The 22,302-nt window shown below is 40.0% G+C and overlaps 1 protein-coding gene across 1 annotated transcript in view; it reads left to right on the forward strand.

Annotated features, from left to right (window-relative positions):
- The first annotated feature begins 8,502 nt into the window (after positions 1 to 8,502).
- LOC129107479 (exostosin-1) overlaps positions 8,503 to 22,302 on the forward strand; it is a 249,072-nt gene continuing 235,272 nt past the window's right edge. The window contains exons 1-2 of the mRNA XM_054618979.1: positions 8,503 to 8,790; positions 9,440 to 10,191. Of these exons, the coding sequence (XP_054474954.1) occupies positions 8,503 to 8,790; positions 9,440 to 10,191 (1,040 nt within the window). The remainder of the gene's footprint in view (positions 8,791 to 9,439; positions 10,192 to 22,302) is intronic.

The following is a 22,302-nucleotide window of genomic DNA, read 5'->3' on the forward strand; positions in this document are numbered from 1 at the left end:
ACTTCAGGTTCAGGTTCCGAAATGGGACGTTTGGTGCAACTTTCATGCTTCCCAGGGATAGTATGCTAATTGCTAGAGGGTGCAAACAGCGATAGGCCTTTCCTATTTGGGTGTGGCGTCATTGTACATGCCATATCGGGGGAAGTGATGATTTTGCCTTGTTCTAGGCCGTGGCAACAATATGTGTGCAATAATCTGGGGTTTTGAGACCGTTCCACTGGGTTGAGGCTGATGGCCGCCCAACCAGAGCTCAAGGTTTTACCCGTTTAAGGGGAGTTCTTTCTTTCCACTGTCGCCCCAGTGCTTGCTTATGGGGAGTGTTTAGTTTCTGTAAATTTTAGAGTAGGGTCTAGACCTGCTCCATATGAAAAGTGATGGAAAAGCAGTAGCAAGGCCCATCAACTTTGGGTCAATTATTCTCTGCAAAATGTTCAAAAGACTTGCAGAAGGTTTCCTAAATGCCTTATCTAATTATTATTAGCCTATATGATCTTGCAAAAGGGTGTCTAACGGTGTATTAGATTCATTTCTAATTACACTTTAAAGTCTAAGTAGGCTGTAGTATATCTTGGGTCTTAATACTGTATTATATGTGGCTTCTGTTGCAGTATAATTTAGGTTGTTATGAATTAGGAATAACTGTGTACTGTCAGTCAATAAAAACATTGTTTTTCTAGTTTTGCTCTAATTTGATACAAAGTACTTGTTTATTATTGTACCGTAAAAAATAAAGTGGAATTTAAATTATGTATGCTGCTTTCTAATGTTAACCACAACATTTTTTTTTTTCATTTGAAATTAATTTAATTGGCTCCACCATGAAAACGTTGCTGGCTTCTGACCCGCCATGTGTCGCTTCATGCACTTTTGTAGATGGAGGCGGCTTTTAGCTGTCCTGTTGGCTCATTATGACTCTCATATGGATAATAATTACAGCCTCACTTGTGTGTGTTTGTTCGGCACCAGATGGTCGGAAAATGTGGATTGTTTGAAAATTGCATCGCAGCCTCAAATCCTGAGCTGGAGCATCTGAACAGAACAGGACTAGATTATAGCAGCTAGTGGCCCAGCTGTCTTCCTGTGTGTGTGTGTGTGTGTGTGTGTGTGTAGGTATGTGTGTGTGTGTGCGTTACATTATGAGTTAGCTCGAATCATTAGATGAACCAAACAAGCCAGAGCAGAGCCATCGATTTTTTTTGTGTTGTTAAGGGAGGTACATGTGCTCCCTGCCGGCGATGCGACTCAGTCAACATTGTTAGCATTTAGATGACTCCTCCACATGGCATACTGAACAAAGATTTAGGCGGAGTCTAATAATTTTTTCTTCTGCACAGAAATCGCTTCTCGGGTCGTTGATCATTTTCAAAAACTAAGAAGTTCTTGTGTCATTGCAGTTCCCAGGAAAATCAGTGGCTGGTAGCATGAAGAAATTCATATTAAAAAAATGTATAGTAAAAAATTTCAACCCAAAGGGGACATATCAGGCTCATTCTTTAGGTTCATACTTTTATTTAGGGTGTCTGCAAGAACATGTTTGTATGCTTTAATGTAAAAAAATCCCCACTTTTTTTCTCATACTGTATGTCTGTACACTGTTATCATTCTCTGACTGAAACAGTCCGTTTTAGCGCCTGTCTCTTTAAGCGCCAATCCCAAACCCATGGTTTGCGGGAAAAATATGGTGCACCTTGGCCATGGGTGTAGAAACTCAGATCCATATGATTTAAAATATATATATATGTAATACCCTTAAAGTATATTACAGTAAAGACAAATTAACTTGGAAGAAAGGAACCCCCAGATTAGCTACTTAAATTGTTGATTTCTTTGAAATATTGTGGACATACTTTTTATTATAGCTGCTGTGCTCGCTGAGTGGGAAATGAAAAACATTTATTTTTTTCTGCATCTATTCAACCTCATTCAGTTTATAATAATATCAGGATTGATAATATCAGGAAAGTCTCGCCTGAGAGAACCTTTAATTTTTATTTGATTAATTACTTTAAATTATTAATTAAATATCACATTTTAATACATTTTCTGTTCATTGACAAACTTCAAATTAAAGGACGTTGATATTCTATAATTACCTTATCATTAAGGTGACCCTACCAGCAAGTATTGTCTTGCCAAAGCCTGAAGCCACTTAATCCTGTTCACCATAGATCTCCATTGTTTTTCATAAGTGGATTAATAAAAAAAACACTCTTCATTACCATGAACACACACAAACTACTTAATTTAGAGTCAGTGCCGCATACATTGTCCTGCTGGATGAAATGCTCACTAGTGAACCAAATCCGATGCTAAAATACTCCAATACAAATGCACCGTTTACTTCTTTTACAGTAATATTTGTTGAAATCAACAGTGCCCAGCTCTTTCAGGAAATGATTGTCTTTTTAAAAAAAAAGGAAGTATAGATTTATGACCTGTTTTACTGATTTAAATGTACAATTAAGTATAGAACATAATCTGAATACAAAATCATGTTTAGGCTGGATCACAGCCTAAGCCTACCATAAACTGGTACAGGAGTAAGGAGGGAGACTTTACTTACAGTCACTCGAACGATCCCATAAGCTTTCAGATTGATGTTGAAAATGAGGAAGTGGAGGAACTGAAGTGATGCACTGAGACCAGAAACGGATCAAAGTTTAGCTCTCTCTCTCTCCCTCTCTCTGCTGCTCCACAACCTTTTCAGATTTATCTCCCCTAATCGACCATGAAGCCATCAACACCAGCCAATCCTTCAGAGTTATCGCAGTACAGGTAAATGAAAACAATACTGGTGTGCAGAGAGAGAGAGACTGATAGTGTTAAGACAAATGTAGAGCTGTGGATTTATTCTGCTGTTGTACAGTCAGAGATTAAAGATGAGAAATCCTCCCCTAAGTGTTGTTTTTCCAGTCATTGATTGGTTTCCCATTGCTTGGCCATTTCAAATCCAGGATTTATACCGCTCCCACCCCCTTTGAGCGGTCAAGTTTTGGCACCAGAAACACATAAAACTGCACGAGCAAAAAGTTTTATGGGTTTACAGGATGTTAAATAAAAAGGAATAACAATCCAGCAAAATCAATAAGACACGATCTGAAAGAAATGACATAAACACCTTTAATGCCAGATCACAGTCTCTTCTAAAGCCAGAATCCAGAGTAAGCCTCCAGATGAAAGGCAAAAATGAGAAAGCGATGGGTTGAGACTGGAACCATGTCAAGTCAAGTACATCTTATCTATTTAGCCCAAAATTCCTGCCACTGGGATAAAACCAGAGCAAATAAGTACTCCATTCCACATTACTGACCTTTGACCAGGATTTACATGTTACAGTTGAGCTCACACCTGTAACACTGAATCTGAGAGTATGATAACTTTATTCATGAAAATGTACAGTGATTATCAAAATGTAGTTTAAATCCGGTGCAATATGTTTATTTTTATAATCACTATTCCAAATCAAACTCTTACATAGAGTTTTACAAGATTCAAGACATTCTAATAGAAATGTTTTATGGTTTTATGTTTATGGTCTTGGTGACATACAGTAAAGACTATAAAACTGTTCTGCCATGACTTGAGCAATCAGATATTTCACTTAAAGAGGCCCTATTATGCTTTTCCACTCTTTCCCTCTTCTTTAGTGTGTTATATATATTTTTGTACATGTAAAAGGTCCGTAGAGTGTAAAACCTGAAGTCCACGCCTAAAAGGAGTTACCCTCCCCCTCAGAATCACTGCTCCTGAGCTGCCTGAAACGGCTTGATTGAATTCTCTCCTTCACTTCCGTAACTTTATGAGGTCATAATGTTACGGAAGTGAAGTAAAACTCCTTCCGGCTAGTTTGGCCCGGACTCAAACAACAAAACAGAGAAACGGAGCTGAAGCTCCGGAGGAAGAGTTTTTTGAAATGTGAAACGTTGACCAATCACAACAGAGCGGGCTAGCTGACCAATCAGAGCAGACTTTACTTTCTGGAGGGAGGAGCCAGCACTACAACAGAGCATTTCAGAGAGAGGGTGAGAAGAGGTGCTGCAGGACAGCCAGGATGAGAAAAACACAGAGGATTATGAGTATTAACGCATGTAAACATGTTGTAACTGTAACTTGAGATAAAAATATGCATCCGGAAAATAGCATAATAGGGCCTGTTTAAGTAAAAGTAGCAATACCACAGTTTTCAAAATGTTACTTAAGGAAAAAAACAAAAAGTACAGCATTACAATATATGTAATAAAGCATAAGTAAAAGAAAGGCCCATTCAACAATAATGTATATTATTATGAATGTGTACATCACTTAAATCTTGCAGCATGTAAAGGTGGAGCTAGCTTCAAGCTAGGTTCTAGCTTTATGCTGCTAGGTAGCTTTGAGTATTCTTGATTATATTTTGTATTAAGACACTGAATCTGCAAAGAAAGTTATCAAATAAATGCAGTTGAGTAAAAAGTTCAACATTTGATAGAAAGCCGAATATGAAAATACTCAAGTAAAGTACTTGTACCTCAAAGTTTTACTTAAGTAGGGGCTCCAGCCAAGAATGTTTCCTATTAGCCCTGAATCTTTAAGACTTTAAAACACCTTCATCTTTGAGTAATTTCCCCTCAGTGTCTCTGGACGACCAAATCAATGGAGCAAAAGTTCTATTACTGGGGAACTATTGCTATCTATGTCCACCATAACATTGTCATGTGGGATGATTCTATGCTACTACTACCACCACTACTACCATACTATTCTTTAAAGAATTCTAATATATTTGAGTAAATGTTCTTCTGTTGGACTGAGATTCAAATCAGAGTATTAAAGACCACATTCACTCTGAATTGTTTGGGATCCTTGATCTGCAATTAGAGCAGCCCAGATTGTTAAGGCACGGATTCAAGTGTAGCAGGTGGGAACTCCGCTCCAGCATAGTATAACAACAGGTTTCAAGATCTGTAATGCTGTTTACGCCAAATTCTAAATCCTATTTTCTTTTTCCAAAAATAGTCAAATCAGGTGTTCTGCATCTTTTAAGGTGGCAAAAGTGAAAATAAGTAATTCTCAACCTTTGTTGTGTTATCTTGATATCGGCTCTACGGGATTATTTGTTTATCTTTAGCAACTATCATGTTTTTTCCCAAATGATGTACAGATTTTTAGGCATTCTATTATAAAAAAGGTTTAAAAAAAATAGTGCATATAACTGCTTTAAATGGGAAAATAAATGCCACCCGAACCCCTCGGTTTGTGACGAATCCCGAATGTTTCCAACATCTGGCTCCACCCATGCTTTCCACCACTACTTGTACAAGTAGCTGTCATCATTAAGCTATAAAGCATCACAGGCTCAGATGATTAATTTGCAGTTTGCTGATTTAACTTTAAACTATTTTCACCTCTCCCTTTCTGCCAGTGTATTAGGAAAAAGGTACAGATTTTAAAAAGACATAAAGAGCCCCTGCATTGTCTGAAAATAACTTAAGATCAATAGTTTGTGTTACTTTTTTCAAATGGTTTTAAATAACAGTGTGGGGTACAGAATATAGGATGGTTTTGGTATAAAACATTTAGGCAAATGTTTGCTTGTGAAATGGACACTTGACGTGTGGACTGCAACATGAACCACAAGATGGCGCTGTTTGCTACATGATGTCACTATGTGCGGCTCTAATTCATAAGACGATGACAGCTATTTAAATCATGAGCAAATTGATTTCATCCGGTAAGCGGCTTTTGAAAAAAAAAATAACAGCGACATGACTGAAGGGCAGGAGAGATGGAAATATAAGTGGTCAAAGTTGATTCATTGGGCCAAATATTTGAATCATTAAAAGATTTAATGATCTGGGACTTAATTAAATGTGGTTTAGTTCTGCAAAAGAGCCATTTCACTAAACCTTGACAAGCCAGATTTATAACCGAATCATCATAACCTTAAGGGGAGCCTAAAAAAAATCTTATTAAGAGCTGAAAATGAGACACGTTACATGTTTAACTTAAAAAAAAACTTGGTTTATAGAACAATTGTTCATACCTTCAGAGTGAATTTGCATCCAATCAGCACCAAGCAGCACTTCTGGTGAGAAGAAAATAGAAGCAAATGTTAAAAGTTCACCTCTTCACCTCAAATACTAGTTGCGAGATTCAAACTAACATTCCTAAACTGTGTTTAATTTTAACTTATTTAAGCCGATGTTTGCAGTTAACACATACTAATCCTAAATTGTAATATTTCTGAATGGTGTTTGGTTAATACATTGCAAAATGGGGATGCCTCCCTTCAGTTAAGTGATACTGGATGCTCCACTGGGACTTCTCAGCCCCCCCCCAATCATCTATCTACTCATCAATCATCCAAATGTTACAAACAGAGCTTTGAACATAGCCTGAGAGATGCTGAATCATGGCGAGCCCCCAAGCCTCATCATCTGAGCCAACTGACGCCCCAATGCATGCTCCGACCCCCCCCCCCAAGTCTGCCAGCTTGCTGCTGTCTGGCTTATCAGCAGCTGCTGCTGATGTTGCCGGCTGCTGCTCGGTGGCGCAGCCCAGATCCAACTGAGGATGTGAGGATGAAAACGTGAGGACAGGGTCTGTTGGAGGCGAGTAGTCGGGATGGAATAACACGGAAGAAGCCCAGTGTGCACTTGTGGTGTTCATTAGATCCATTACTTTAACCCTAATGAGAGAAAACCCCGCTGCCTGCGGTTCAGATCGTGAAGATTTGTTATTGAAGCGCGTCTTAACGGATGAGGTGTTTTAACTTATCTGGAATGCTTATACTTCTGCTTATTTTTCACCGAGCGCACAAGTGGTAGTGTGGATTTAAAATGTCAAAGTTTGGATCTTCTCTCTTGAGGATTTTTTTTTTTTTTTAAAGAGGGATGGTAGTAGTTGATTGGGGATGCACGCGCCTCGTTGAACACACTCTGGATGGATGCTGTAGTCGTTATCACGGCTGTTCCTGCAGATGATCTCGTGTTTACGCTCACAACGTGGACACCAGCCTTGCTGACAGATAGATGTGTGAAAATCACTCCGTGGTCTATCCTGGTGGAAAGTTTGTGACTGGGACGCGGCGGAGGATGTAACCAGCTCACCTTCCCCGAGCTTCCCTACGGACGCAGAGCTCAGTGACTGCTCCTTTGCACACGAGATTTTATGATTTGTGGATGGATTTGTGATCAGGTGTTCCGGGGGTGCAGCTGGAGGATGTGGATCCGAACTGCGGAGTCCCGCTCAGGCTGGAGGGGAGAGCAGCGGATGTACCGATCCCTTCCTGGGACCACAGGTGTTCCCTGTAAACAGGTAAGTCACAGTTAGTGGAGTTTGGTGATTGGTCTCCAGTAATGGACTCATGCCAGTGAGAAAAAAAAAAAGGTAGTTACTAACCGTTCTAAAATCCTAAGAGCGTTTGCAAAGACGGAGGTTTACTAAACGATACAAACAGCCCACGTGTTGTTTCCCCATGAAACACGCTCCAAACTCCATTCAGAAATCCGCCAGTTTAACGCTGCATCTGCTTATCAAACAAAATCTAAGATCTTTCTTTAATTACACTCTACGACTCTTTTATTACGCACAAGTTGCCTCATAATATAGTTATTGGGATACTGAAAAAAAAGTTTGAATACAGTCACAATCCTTTTCAAACAATTTAACCCGGAAACACCGGGCACTTTGAACAATTTTTTTTTTTTTTTTTTTTTTGAGTTTGTTGTTTTGAGTTTATTCATATTTAATTAAATATATATAAATGATAACAATGCCAAAATCATCAATGGCACGTCTCGTCAAACGGTGAATTTATACAAAAGTTTATTTGCTTATTTACTCACTAAATCATTACAAATACCTCACTACGAGTGATCATTCACATATTATTATGCATATTAAATTAAATAATAACATATTATGGGGTCAGCAGACCGCTTAGAATGACATGCATTCATTTTGAACTTTATGTTCGATACATCTATTGTTTTTTTACTTCTGTTTAACGTGAAACCATTGCATCCTTAACAAAGTGCATGTGGGGTATATTTATGTGTTTATCTGACTTTCTGAATGTTCACAAAAGTCAATATACTGACTTCAGATGATCAGACCTGACAATAACTAACTGCATTAGAGGAACTTAAGCAGCTTTACGATTCTAGTCATACGGAGCCTTTACACACTTTCTTATAGCTTTCACTTTAAAAATATGTCAATGAAAAAGTTTAAAAAAACAGATTTGTAAGAGACTTTATTGGTACCTTTTATTAATGTGTAAATTATGTTTTCTTTCAGTGACTCAAAATCCCAAAATGCCGAGCTGTGGATAGAGGCTGCCCTGTGGGTCGAGCTGACCTGTGTCTACCTCCCTTCACCTCCTCTCCTCATCATTTCCTAGTTCCTCATCCTTCCCCTTTTCAACCCTTTATCCCCCCCTTACCCTTTCTCCTTCTCTCTCCCTATCTCTATCCTGCAACCTCCTCCTCTTCCTCCCCCTCCCCCCCCCCCACAGCACACATGCAGGCCAAGAAGCGGTACCTGCTCGTGTCTGTGGGGGCCGGTCTTCTCTTCCTCGTCTACCTGTGGGGTCTGCAAATCGGGGAGTTCCAGCAGCAGCCGTACAAATATCAGCAGTTCCCTCAGTACCCCCAATACTACCAGTATCACCAGCAGGAATACCAGTACTACCACCAGAGCCAGGAGGTGTACCAGCCCCTGCCCCAGAAAAGCCCGTCCAGACCGCCCAGGCACTGGCCTGAGTCGACCCAGCTGCTGGAGCCGTACCTGGAGGGGGGAGAGCAGGAGGTAGACTGTTCTGATTTAAAGGAAAAATAATTCAAATACCACAATATATGAATACTAAATTACACGTGAAAGACCTTCGTTCAAATTCACTAAGGTATCATTTTACGTATCAGAGGTATAAGTTCTCAGTAGGCAGCAGAAGGCCGCTTTCTCCGTGGACATATTTCACTAACTCATAGTAAATAGATTCTTAAAAATTCATGGTTTTTAAATTGGTTTAAAGATGGATGTTGAGTTTGCAGCTGGTTTCAGAGCTTAAGGGCCATGGGGGTCGCAAGATATATATCTTCGGAGAAATATATCCTCTATGTGTATCTTTATTTTCTCACACGGTGCTTTTGCCAGTCTGAACACAGACGGAGACATATGTGGCCTTTGCTGTGCCTTAAAGGGTCACAAGCCAGGATGTTTGAAAACAACTGCTTTAGGGGATTCAAAGACAGTCAGCCATCATCTTCTTGTGTAGACTCTATATCAGAGAAGCTCTAGCAATCAATCAATCAACAAAGTAATGACACACAAAGTTGGATTGCTTTCCTCTACTGACAGCATAAAGTATTATCTTAAAAACCTTCACGGATCTAAAGTATTAATATAATTCTGCTTTGTTTTGGTTTGTCCTAACTGTGTGTTTGTCCTTGTTCTACAGGAGGACAGCCCTCAGCTCCATCACCAGCACACCTCGCCTCGTGAGCGACGTGCGATCCGCGACAACATCTACAAGAACAAGCGCTGCCGCATGGAGACCTGCTTCGACTTTGCTCGATGCCAGTCGGGCTTCAGGGTTTACATCTACCCACCTCAGAGAGGGGACGAGATCTCCGAGACCTACCAGAAGATCCTGACGTCCATCGAGGAGTCTCGCTTCCACACCACGGACCCGACGCGGGCCTGTCTGTTCGTCCTGGCCGTGGACACGTTGGACAGGGACCAGCTCTCGGCTCAGTATGTCCAGAACGTCAGGCTCCGCATCCAGAGCCTGCCGACATGGAACGATGGGAGGAACCACCTCGTATTCAACCTATACTCTGGCACCTGGCCGGACTACACCGAGGATCTGGGCTTTGAGGTGGGCCAGGCCATGCTTGCCAAGGCCAGCGCGGATGTGGTCAACTTCCGACCCAACTTTGACATCTCCATCCCCCTCTTCTCCAAGGATCACCCGCTAAAAGGAGGGGGCATGGGTTATCTGACGCTAAACGACGCACCCCCCTCCAGGAAGTACCTGCTGGTTTTCAAAGGGAAGCGCTACCTAACTGGCATCGGATCGGAGACGAGGAATGCTCTGTATCACATCCACAACGGGGAAGATATTATTCTGCTGACCACATGTAAACATGGCAAGGACTGGGAGAAACACAAGGACTCTCGCTGCGACAGAGATAATGAAGAATACTCAAGGTAAGTCACACTTTTTCATCTCTGTACCTTGCTCTGTTGCTTCTGGGCGTGCTTTGAAGATCTATCGGTTGTTAGTGTCTCAATAACGCCCTGCAAAGTTGGTTGTTGCTGGTTTGGGAGAGCAGACAGACAGCTTTTTAGCAGACATTAGCACTGTGGCTGTTGTCTCATTATCGGCTCTAATTGGCTGTTGGTCATTGAAAAAGCAGTGGGTTTGCTACACACCATTGCAGCTCCTCCTGGTTGTGCTTGTGCGCAGGGATGTCGGAACGCTAATGCTGTTGATCATTGCAAACGTGGTCTATTGGCTGAGAACTCGCCTGCTAGAAAGTATTTGGGATGAGCCGCTGTGCAGGAAAGTCTCTCTTCTCTGTTTGAATGAAACGGGTTGGAGGTTTTAATGCACATATTTCACTATTGTCTTGGGAGTTGAGCTTTATGGTAGCTGTGCTCCCGAGACAAAAAAGGCAGGTGAGTGTATGTGCTGTGTGTGTGAGTGAAAAAGAAAGAGTATAGCAGAGAGGCGGTGACTGTTAAGAGAAAGAATGTTTTGTCAGCTCAGCAGTTGGTCGAGGGAAAAGTGATCTGAGCCAAGGAAGAGGAGTTAACCTTTTGAAATTTTTAGCGAGAGCTGACAGCCGAAAGGAGGGAAACCATTGCATGCGGAGTGAAATGGGAACAACATTCTCAACTTCTGCTACTTACTCCTGAATACGTGTGCCCAGGAGTCATCTGTTGCATATTTCAGCTTTAGATATTGCAGAAAACCAAAGGAGAACCCCTGTAGAGCGGGGATCATGCTAAATACTGCCGTACAGCAACTGGAATGTTGCAGGGAGAATCTGCATACAGTTTGGTCTGCAACATATTATGACAGTGACATATTTCTCATAGTTTTGGCTCCATTCTTGCGCAGTGTATGAAGTGAAACCTTGAGTGTGAGGTTTAACGGTGTATGAGAATAGTGAAATGCTAAAAGCCCATTATAGGCCAATGCATAAGGACAAATATCCCCAAACATTTTTTTTAAGGGCAAAACAGTTGAATGTTGACTTGCAACCCAGTAGCTAGAATACAACTTTGGATTTGCTTCTGGTAGTGTAATATGTTGATTAACAACATTTCTCAACCCCAGTAAAGTTTTGTATCAACATTTCTGGTTGGTAAAACGTTAATGTTTCGAAATTGCAATTTCAAATATGTTAAGGCAACAAAACTGCTTGGTAAGGATTGATGATTGGTCAAAATAAGCATTCTACTCTAGTTTCCATCCGGGTCACAAACACCTGTCTCCTGGGTGATCCATGTTCGACCCATCAGTCCAACCCCACCTCCTCCTTACGCAGACTTATATGGGCTTTGATTAAACCTATTTGTCATATTTTGGGATCCGGGATAAAAAAAGATCCCTCAAAACATATTTGACAATGTTTTGTTGTATGGGAACATAATTAGCTGTGACTTGACTAAACTCAATCTGACTGCTGTGTTTCACATAATGACACAGACTGAGGTCAAATAGTCCCTTCAGCACAATACAGTACAGGTAGAGCATCACATGGGGAAGATACTACCTTTCAGAGGGCTGGAGACAATTCAGAGTTTCCCCATAGTGGTTAATTGTGGCTCTGCCCTTTTTTGTTATACAATCCTCCAATCAACAGTAAAATATGAGTCCAGCTGAACAATATCCAAATATAAACTGGATGCAGACTGTTGTGAGAAATTAAGCCACCTTTACTCATAAAAACGCAGCAGGTTATTAGTCAGAATGGCACACCAAGAAGTCTTGACACGTGAGTAGGATCAAAAACTCTAACAACCATAAGAATCCCACACATATTGATCAATGAACTCTTTGACAGAATGTTGGTTTAAATGTTTTATCCGTCATTGTGACATGCTGCACTGATTGTCAGTGTTCGATGTGTTTGATTGTTAATCGGCAACTGATAGAATCAGAGATATCCTCACTCGTCTGGCCATCAACTGAACACCTCTGCACTTATTCCCTTTTAGGTTAATATTATATTCACTGATATTTTACATTTCATTACTGTGGTCATTTCTTCTGACCTTAGCTAATGGCGCACTGCTCGGATATAAAAACTCTGCAGCCACTGGCTGCAAATGATTTATAACTAAGGTTGAAGTATTAGGACTTTATTAAAGTTTCATGATAATTTTGTTATTTTGGTCCTCTTAAAATACGATAGGTTTAATAAGGGCAACATTTCCTCTGCTGTTCATTCGATGTGAATGCAAACACCTTCAAATTGAAGCGAAAAGTAAACAGTGAAACTAACATACTACCTCCTGTTTGTGCAGGGTCTGCGATCACTAGAGCCAAGACTTTATCAGCTGCAGCTCACATGCTGAGGTTACACATCTCCGCAACGCAGACCACAAACTGCTATATGCAATTTTTTGAGATAAAAATAACATAAAAAAATAGGGAATTCATCCTGTGATCTTGTTCGCTCTGTGAACCACGCCATGCTTTAAACTTTCTACTCAATCAGTTCACGTTAGAATAATCTGTTGTATGTTTTGGTGTGTCATGTGGTGAGAAGGTTGCTGCTATTAATGTAAGTGTGACATTAAAGCAGCAGCAACAACAACAATGGAGGATTGTGTTTGTATTACAGTAGCACTGGTGTTTTTTATGGTGAAGAAAGATCTAATGGTTTTGGTTTCGGCATGGGCGACTTAATTCATGTAAAGTTGCTTGAAAAAAGACAATCCAACAGCGAAGACTTTCTGCCACATTAAACACAAAGGGTGATGCTCAATAGGACCTTAATCAACAGAAAGTGCTCAAGAGGCTCCTTCACTAAATTAATACTACATAAGTCCATTATCTGGCTCGGTCTGGCATTTGTCTTGCATCCAATTTAAAAAAATAAATAAAAATTTAAAAAAAAGTCAGTGGCATTGAGTTAAGCACTTTAATTTTATCTTCTCTCTTGTTATCACTGAACGACAGAACTCAAGGATCTTTGAAGGATGCACTCTTAATCACTTTTTATAGAAATAACTTCTTGAGCTGGTGCTTGATTTGGAGTCAGTCATTAAGTTGTAATTTGTTCAGTTTGTGAACTAACTTAGCTATCAGGAGGAACAGAGAAACAAAACAGACGGGACTTCCAGCTCTGCCTCAAAAGTGTTATATTATGTTGTCCCAGCAACGATGGTTGATGCTGAATTGTCTCCCAATGCACAAAAGCCACAGGTTTAATTGTTGGGTTGGGTTTAAAATGATATAAAACCTTCTAGACTTAGTGCTACACACAAAATGATGTTTACACTGAGATATGCAGACTTTTGGTCTTGTTAGTCATTGACAATGAATACAATACAGTGAATACAACAATTGACAAATTGATTTGATTACTGATAAAGTTGTGCGGCAATGAAACCCTCTGAATCCAATGAGGATGGTTAATCTAAATTATTTTTGAAAGATGTGGACATCATCAATAAACAACTTGCAATATTTGCTGCAATTTTTTGAAAAAAGAAACAAAACTTTAAATAAAACAGCCAAATTTTGATCAAGAGTTGGTTGATGGATCACCCAACAAACTCTGAAGTCCAAGAGTGAACTTTTTGTATGAAGACTACAGTGTCTGAAATAAAGTACTGTTTAGCTGTAAAATGAGAATGTTTTTCCGGTCGTTGTACAGTGTTTTGCTCAACGTTCTCAACATGGCGGCGGGGTCACAAACTCTCTTGATTCATATCTGAGCAGCGACGCCTAGTTTGACAGTTTGACGGGAAATCATGATCAGTTATTGACAGCTGCGTTAGAGACTCCTTGGCTCTGATTGGTTGTTTTTCTTCTGGCCCGGTGGAATCTTGCAAAGGCCATTAGGAGCACTAACAGGAGCCAGAGGAATTATCTGTCTCATGAACTGCTTTCAGGATGTAGTGACAAATAATCAAACATGACAGAAAATAACTTTTATTAAAATTACAAGCTGCAGCTTTAGAGGATACATAATACGTGTCGGTGAGAGCCTGGAGGATCTGGAGTTGTAAAGACTAACGGAAGTAAACTAACGAGTAATGTAACTAACTATCCTTGCTTTTAAATAGTTAGAGAAGTCATGTAAACTATTTGTGCAATGTTAAATGTACCTATTGCACGAATAATAAAGAATGAAAGGCTAATTTAAGTGCCTTATAGAACAATGCTCTACTTCTGTTATTTTATGCTGCACTTCATTCTAGCCTGGTGCGAATGTTCTTTAATGACCATATTGTTATTTTTTCCCTCTGTATTCCATACCACGCACCAATGGTCTTTGAAAAGAAAGCAGTGGTCGTTGTGTAGAAAACAATCTGCTATCAACCTGAAGGACTGCGTCTTTTTTGACGCTTCCTGAGAGTCGCATGCTAATAAATCCGTCTAACCTCATCCGTCTGTTAACCACGCAGCTTCATAATCTTTTGAATCTTGAGGTTGTGACTGAGCGAGCCCTCTTGTCTGTTTGCTGCCGCCTGCTCTGGTGTTTTACACACACGGCACATCGATACAGACATCACCCAGTTCAGTCAGGGGGGGGGGGGCTGGGGCTGGGGATCCAAACACAGACAGCCTCCCTGATGGGAACAGAAACCGACGAGGATCTTGAAGCCTCGGGCGGTCGATAATTGTCCTCCAATTGAATTAAGCTGTGAATGAAGGGGATAGATAGAGATCTCGCCTCCCACTGAGCGGAGCTGGAGTGAACTCAGGCTGTTTTACTGTACGTAGATAACAGCCCGGCCCGGCTTCACTAATTAGAGCCTCGCGGTACAGAAGTGTCTCTCCAAAGAGTGTTGAATACCAGGAGGATGAGGGGCAGATAAAACGCTTCCTTCAGATCGCTGATAGCTTTCATGGTCAAAAGAGAGGAGGGAGGAAGATGGTGTGATGAGAGGTGTCCCGCTGACTGTAACTATACAGTAAATCCATAAACATCTCCTTCTTCTTCTTCTTCTTCTTTGCTCATCGGCCTCCTCTTTTCTTTTTATCTCTATAGGACCTAGCAGCTTTTGTAGCTTCTTCTTTTCTCTTCTCTACTTCAACTTTACTTTAGAGGCCCTGTAACAGATGGTAGTTTATTGCCACAGGATGGACTTTTTGCAAAAAAGAATTCATAAAGACATTTTTTTTCAATAAAATTCTGAATGCATTTTTTAAAATTTCACAATGGTAGAATGTGACTTGGGTACAATTTTATTGATTTGCAAGTAAAGTTGGTTTACAGACCTTTTCATGCCATACAAACTGAGAATAAGATGGTTGACTGTGTGTAAACTGTTTTGTTTTTCAGTTAACACCTTTTTCATAGTACAGATAACTCAAAGTGTTAAGGCGGGCAAGCTTCATATTCTTTTTATTAATAACTGACTTTTTAGCAAGTTTAGGCTGATGAACGCAACAAAAACTAAAAAAATTAACACATTGTTTTCAGATTTTTTTTTACCTTACTTGAGTATTTCCATTTCCTGCAACTTTATACTTCTACTGCAGATACAAATATTGTACTTTTTCTGCACTACATTTATCTGACAACTTTAGTTACTATTCAGATTGCAGTTATTCAAGCCTTTCTTGCCAGAGGAAAACAGATGATGTGTTCTTTATGTGTTGAGAAAATTCCCCCATTTCTTAAGATGAAAAAAAAGATCTTAAAAGCCTCTTGAATCAGCTGGAAATAGCAAATTCAAAAAGCTGAAAACAGGGCTGTTTTTCTGAGTTCATTATAAGTCGACGCTTTAGATGTACAAGTTTCTCACAGGACAACAACTTTTGATAATTTAAGTACAAAAGTTTAAGGTTTTGAATGCAGTAACTTTACTTGTAGTCGAGCATTTCTACACTCCAATATTGCAGTTTTTTTTTTTAAGTTACTGTGAGAAACTTTTAACTGGTTATGGAACAGTCTTAATTATATACTGATACCTATTTATGACTTACATTAATAAACAAGACCATCAGAGAGAAGACTATTTCCATATAGCTATTCTTAATGCTTGTCATGGTTGACACTGGGTCAGGTTCTGGCGAATTCATGCAGTTTCACCACAAAATTCCTCAGCTGGAGGGAAGGGGAGGCAGGGGAGAACCAGAACCAGAACGGGCAGACTGTCAGACTTCTGCTGCAGTAAAATGAGAGGTTTTCAAAAGAGAGTCTGGTGCTCGGACAATTTTGTCCACAGGGACGGCCAAAATTGACACAAAATTAAAGTTCCTCTAAATATTTTTAAGCAAAAGATCCAAATGCTTCTCCAACCGCTGATGTGAGAAGCAAGCTCATGTTTATTTATATTTTCCACCCACACGATCACACTCTCGTCATTTCACAAAAGTGTTTCCATCACTAATTGTTTCATAATGAGCAAAGTGAAAGACTGTGAATGAATTAGTTATAATGTGCTCCTTCTAATTTCATGCGTCCCAGAATGCATAAAGACCCTCAGATGGAAACACAGCTGCCGTTACATCTGTGAGTGTTTGGCAGCTGCAGGATTCAATATGTATGACGGGAGAAAAAGGGTCTGACAGTATTAATTAAAATGTCAGCTGCGGTCATGTGGGTGTCCGACCGTCTGTGTGTGTGTTATTTCTTCCTGGCCTTGTTGTGAGATGTTCTATTAAAGCATATCAAAAGTCAATGTCCTCTTTCCTTGTTGGCACTTATCTCCCTCACTCCACATCCTCCTCCCTTCACCTTCATCTCCCCCATTCTTCTCCTCATCCTCCTTCATTCCCTTATCTGCCCTCACTCCGCTTCTCCCTCTTCCTCCCCCTTGTCCGCCGAGCCAAAGTAAACCGTGGAAAAGCTTTTCCTGCTGTCTCAGTGCATCTTTGATGCGAGTCATGATGAAGAGCACCGTGAGGAATAATAAGAGAGTCCGGCAGTTCTTGAGAGAGAGAGAGACGAATTCAGGACTCTGAAGAAACTTTGATGTGTGACCGATTTTACAACCTAATTAAAGAAAGAAAAAACAGGACGGACCAGAACTTGACACGTGTTGTCTTGTCAGGGATAGTGAATACACAAAATACTTCATTATCCCCTAGATACATGGTATATTCATTCCTTTCTTTCTTTTTTGGGTGTATTTTGATTTGAATCAAGGGAGTTGCATGTTGCACAATTTGTGATTTTAGGATGTGGATAAACTGACTTGACTATGCGTGATATCTTGTTTATGCAACGAAATGAGGTGTAATCAATGAATTTAACCGAAAATATAGTCTCCAATGAAAACAGTCTCACCACAAGGTCCATTAAGTAGCTTTTGACAAGCTTTCAATCATGACATTATCTTCATCAGCAGATAGTTTGTCCAGATACTTTGGACTTGTAGATATAAAAATTTCTGTCAATGTCAACTCAGATTTTAAGTTCATTCCTTTGACCTTTTGAAACAGCAGTTAAGAAAACTGCCTCACAAAGGTTCCGCAGCTTTCAGTCTTATCACATGATCTTCATCTTAGAAGACTTTGTTGTTTCAAAACACTATCTGCTGATGAAGATCATGAGATGTAATCAAAAGCTCCTGAACAGCTATAGACCTTGTCCTGCTTTTTCAAGTTGAAAATTTAAGTATTTAAGGTAATTCAATTTTTCCATGCAACATAAATGTTGTTGAATTGATTAAAATACCTTTTCTGTATCAGAAATGTTTGGTAATGTGCAACGTTTCCTTCATACAACGGTTCGTGTGATATCGTACGAAAAGTGACAAGAGCATTTTTCTACAAAAGCCAGCACCATGTATCCATTTCCGCTTGTCACATGCATGCAGTCTTTTCAAAATCAACTTCCGTCTTCAGGGGAAACCACTCAGTTAGGTTTAGAGAAAGGTTGTCGTTTGTGTTAAAATGAAGTACACAAGTTATGTGATGAAAAGTCAACATTGCTGAACAGCGGTCTCCTGCCTGATAGATTGATGTTTGTTGGTCCCGTCAACCGCCCTGTTTGAACTTTTGCGGTTGTTCGACTCATTAAAAATGATCTTGTGGGATATCTACTAATTACGCGCATCATTTTTCGTAGGTAAAGTTACAAATGCTTGATGAGACCAGCCTGTGATGTGATGTAAGCAAATATTATTTCCCTCTATTTTGAGCAAGATTACGGGCAGAGTAAGAACTCTGAGATGCTACTGGAAGAAAGTCCTGAAATCTTTGACTGATATACATTTTTAAAGCAAGTTTTGCCGATATGATTTTTCTTAAACACTTCTCTTTTGTATGCCGACCTCTCTGAAATGGTTAATTTGTGTTTTCCTTCTTACATATCCTACAGCACTCCTACTCCTACACACAAACATTTTTTTTTGCTGACCTGTAATAATAGGTAATTCATGTGAAAGTCATCAATATTTATAGACAACAGTCATAGCATACTCTATAGACAGATGAAAAAAGTTGTGTTGTTGAGCTGATTCTTTACAGGACCTTTAAGAGTTTCTTTGGGGCCTTTTAGTGCCTGCTAGTGCCTGCAGATTTCTCAGCCAGCAGCTGAACCCATCAATACATCGAAAGGCTTCTGCCAAGGCTGGCTGGAGGGTAAAAGGGAGCTCTATTGATCAGGTTTGACTTGACCACAGCAGCCAATCAGCAGCTGAATAGAGGTTAATGGTGCTCTGAAAGCCAAACATAGATTGGCATTTAGTTGGAGAAGACCTTGGCTTTATTTCAGTTGACCCACTGTCAGTCTTAACAGGGAAAATAAGTTAATGTATCAAAGGGCGAGCAGTCGCTGTAAAGATCACAAACGGGATCAAAAACATTTGTTAGATTGATTCAATTACCTTTTCTTTCTTTTTTTTTTTTATAAAGGAGAACTCTAGATAAGATCTCTTTTTAGCTTCCTTCAAAAAAATTGCTAACTTTTGGGTTACAATTTGGAAAAAACGGAAACAACCAACCTCGACTCAAGGTCGACTTACTTGCTGGTACTATATCTTTTGACCATATAATATGGTCTTCGTCAGCCACCACCGTTAGACCAAAAAAGTCTGTGGCAGCCAAATCTATCAGTGAATTGACCCTTTACGAAGCCCCAGCCCTCGAATGCAGACTGGCCAATCTCACTGCTCTCATAACGTCCTTTTCAGTTGCAGCAGGCAACTGTTTTCAATAAACACTAGCCGATCAGCACCAAGCAGCAGACAGACACAGTTTCTGGTAAACGTAGTGTAAAATTTTTATAGCAAAAGAACATATTACAGCGAAAGAAATTAAGATATTTTTGACAGGAGCTAAAAGAGAGAGAATATTGGATTTAAATTAGCAAGGTGTCCAGAAATACAAATCTAAATGAATGATATTGTGGCTCCGTAACTTCTGGATGTGTAAATAAGCAACTGCTAACAAGCTTGCCATGTCAACTTCAAATACTGTCACCATCCACTATGCAGCCATTATGTTTTCTTTCAAATTTGTAAACACAGATTAGTACAATATACATATAATTTATATAAAACAGAGTTGCATTAGCACAACTAAATGTTAAAATTTAGGACCTTGCGCGTTTAGTGCCGCGACTTAAAATGTTGGAAAACAACAAGCCTCCTGGATGCTCCCCTTAAAAATTGTCTTTTTCTGTAACTTTGCTTGATTTTTCCATTTCAGAATAAAAGCTCAAATTTGGAATCACTTCTCTCTATGAAATGATAAGGCCCATTCCTCAATTTCCCCTTTTGACAGTCGTAACAACCCACAACGGAGGAACAATCTCTTAGCTGGGGAAAACAACAACACACGATGCTGTGCTGTCTGTCTGCAGAAAGGATGTCATTTTCTTCAGCCGTATGAAGTGTCGCCAGCCTTCTCACTCAGCCCTACATCACTTGCTCTCCTTGTGTACCCAGAAAATGAGCCAGGATGGCAATTCAACTCAATCACTGCTCTTTTCCTCCTCCTCCATCGCTGTCTCATTTCCGCCTCTCTGCCTACCGCACTCTGATTTCTCTGTTGTCGTACTTTTATTTTGTTTGTTCTCCCCTCTTCTTTCTACGTATCCATTTGTTGGTCCAGAGCTGACGATCAGTTGATTTGAAGCAAAGGTGTGCAGGGTCGTTCTGGGATGTTTGCCATCCATCCGTTGCCGAGAGAGAGAGACGGAGAGGACGGAATTAGAGGAGGTAAAATAGTGGAAACACTGCGTGGCAGGATGGATTTTGGTGTGAATCTATCACGTTCTCCCACACGCCGCTCTTCAGAAAGAAAAAGAGAGAAAGGTTTTATCAGGGAGAAACAAGGGAGAGGTGTTCCTGTAGGACTTTTCATTTGCTGCATGTCAACGTGCATATTGGTCTCTGCTGAGCTGAGACAAATGGTCCAGAAAACAGACATTTTTTCAAACATTTCCAACTATAAATCCTTCACTCACGTACATTACAGCAGGTGTATCTATTTCCTCTTCTGTACTTCCAGGGACCCAAATAGTACAATTTTAGTTGTTGTTGATTTAGTAGCAGATTTTGTATTGCAGCTCCCTGGAGAACTCCTAGGAAACCTGCTCCCATTTCAGACTGTAGAAGAAACATTAGACAGTCACATTCACTCAAGTACTGTTAAGTACACATTTGAGTACTTTTCCTTTTACCATTTTATGGTACTTTATACATCTACTTTCAGAGGGAAATATTGTACTTGTACTGTATTGTACTAAACTGCATTTATTTGACAGCTACTGGTACTTTCTAGATAAAGATGATAACAAATAATATTTTATATTATTTAATTTAATTTGAATGCCAGGAAATCTAGTTATTTTTCTGCTTTCTAATGATATTCAATTTAGAAATCCTCTCTTTTTTCAGAATGATCATATATATATAAATATAAAATAAGTATTGAACACGTCACCATTTTTCGTGCTATTGACATGAAATTATGAAGAAAGTTATGTGTAATAAAATGGAATGACACAGGGAAAAAGTATTGAACACATGAAGAAAGGGAGGTGCAAAAAGGCATGGAAAGCCAAGACACCAGCTGAAATCTATCAGTAATTAGAAAGCAATCCTGCCCCTTGTCAGTGCAAATTAATATCAGCTGGTTCAGTCCCAACTGATGGCCTATAAAAAGGTGTCTCATTACCAAGGTGTCACACAAGAAACATCTCATGATGGGTAAAAGCAAAGAGCTCTCTCAAGACCTTCACAACCTTATTGTTGCAAAACATACTGATGGCATTGGTTACAGAAGGATTTCTAAACTTCTGAATGTTCCAGTGAGCACTGTTGGGGCCATAATCCGGAAGTGGAAAGAACATCATTTCACCATAAACCGGCCACGACCAGGTGCTCCTCGCAAGATTTCTGACAGAGGAGTGAAAAGAATTATCAGAAGAGTTGTCCAAGAGCCAAGGACCACTTGTGGAGAGCTTCAGAAAGACCTGGAATTAGCAGGTACAACTGTTTCAAAGAAAACAACAAGTAATGTACTCAACCGCCGTGGCCTGTATGCACGCTCACCACGCAAGACTCCATTGCTGAAGAAAAAGCATGTTGAAGCTCGTTTAAAGTTTGCTGCACAACATTTAAACAAGCCTGTAAAATACTGGGAGAATATAGTTTGGTCAGATGAGACCAAAATTGAACTCTTTGGATGCCATAATACACACCATGTTGGAGGTCAAATGGCACTGCACATCATCCCAAAAACACCATACCAACAGTGAAGTTTGGAGGAGGGAACATCATGGTGTGGGGCTGTTTTTCAGCATACGGCACTGGCAAACTTCATATAATTGAAGGAAGGATGAATGGAAAAATGTACTGAGACATTCTTGATAAAAATCTGCTGCCATCTACCAGGATGATGAAGATGAAACGAGGGTGGACATTTCAGCAAGACAATGATCCCAAACACACAGCCAAGGAAACTCTCAATTGGTTTCAGAGAAAGAAAATAAAGCTGCTAGAATGGCCCAGCCAATCACCTGACTTGAATCCAATAGAAAATCTATGGAAAGAACTAAAGATCAGAGTTCATAGAAGAGGCCCACGGAACCTTCAAGATTTGAAGACTGTTTGTGTGGAAGAATGGGCCAAAATCACACCTGAGCAATGCATGCGACCAGTTTCTCCATACAG

This window comes from Anoplopoma fimbria, chromosome 18, assembly GCF_027596085.1.
Source record: "Anoplopoma fimbria isolate UVic2021 breed Golden Eagle Sablefish chromosome 18, Afim_UVic_2022, whole genome shotgun sequence".
In the NCBI taxonomy this organism is placed as follows: Eukaryota; Metazoa; Chordata; class Actinopteri; order Perciformes; family Anoplopomatidae; genus Anoplopoma; species Anoplopoma fimbria.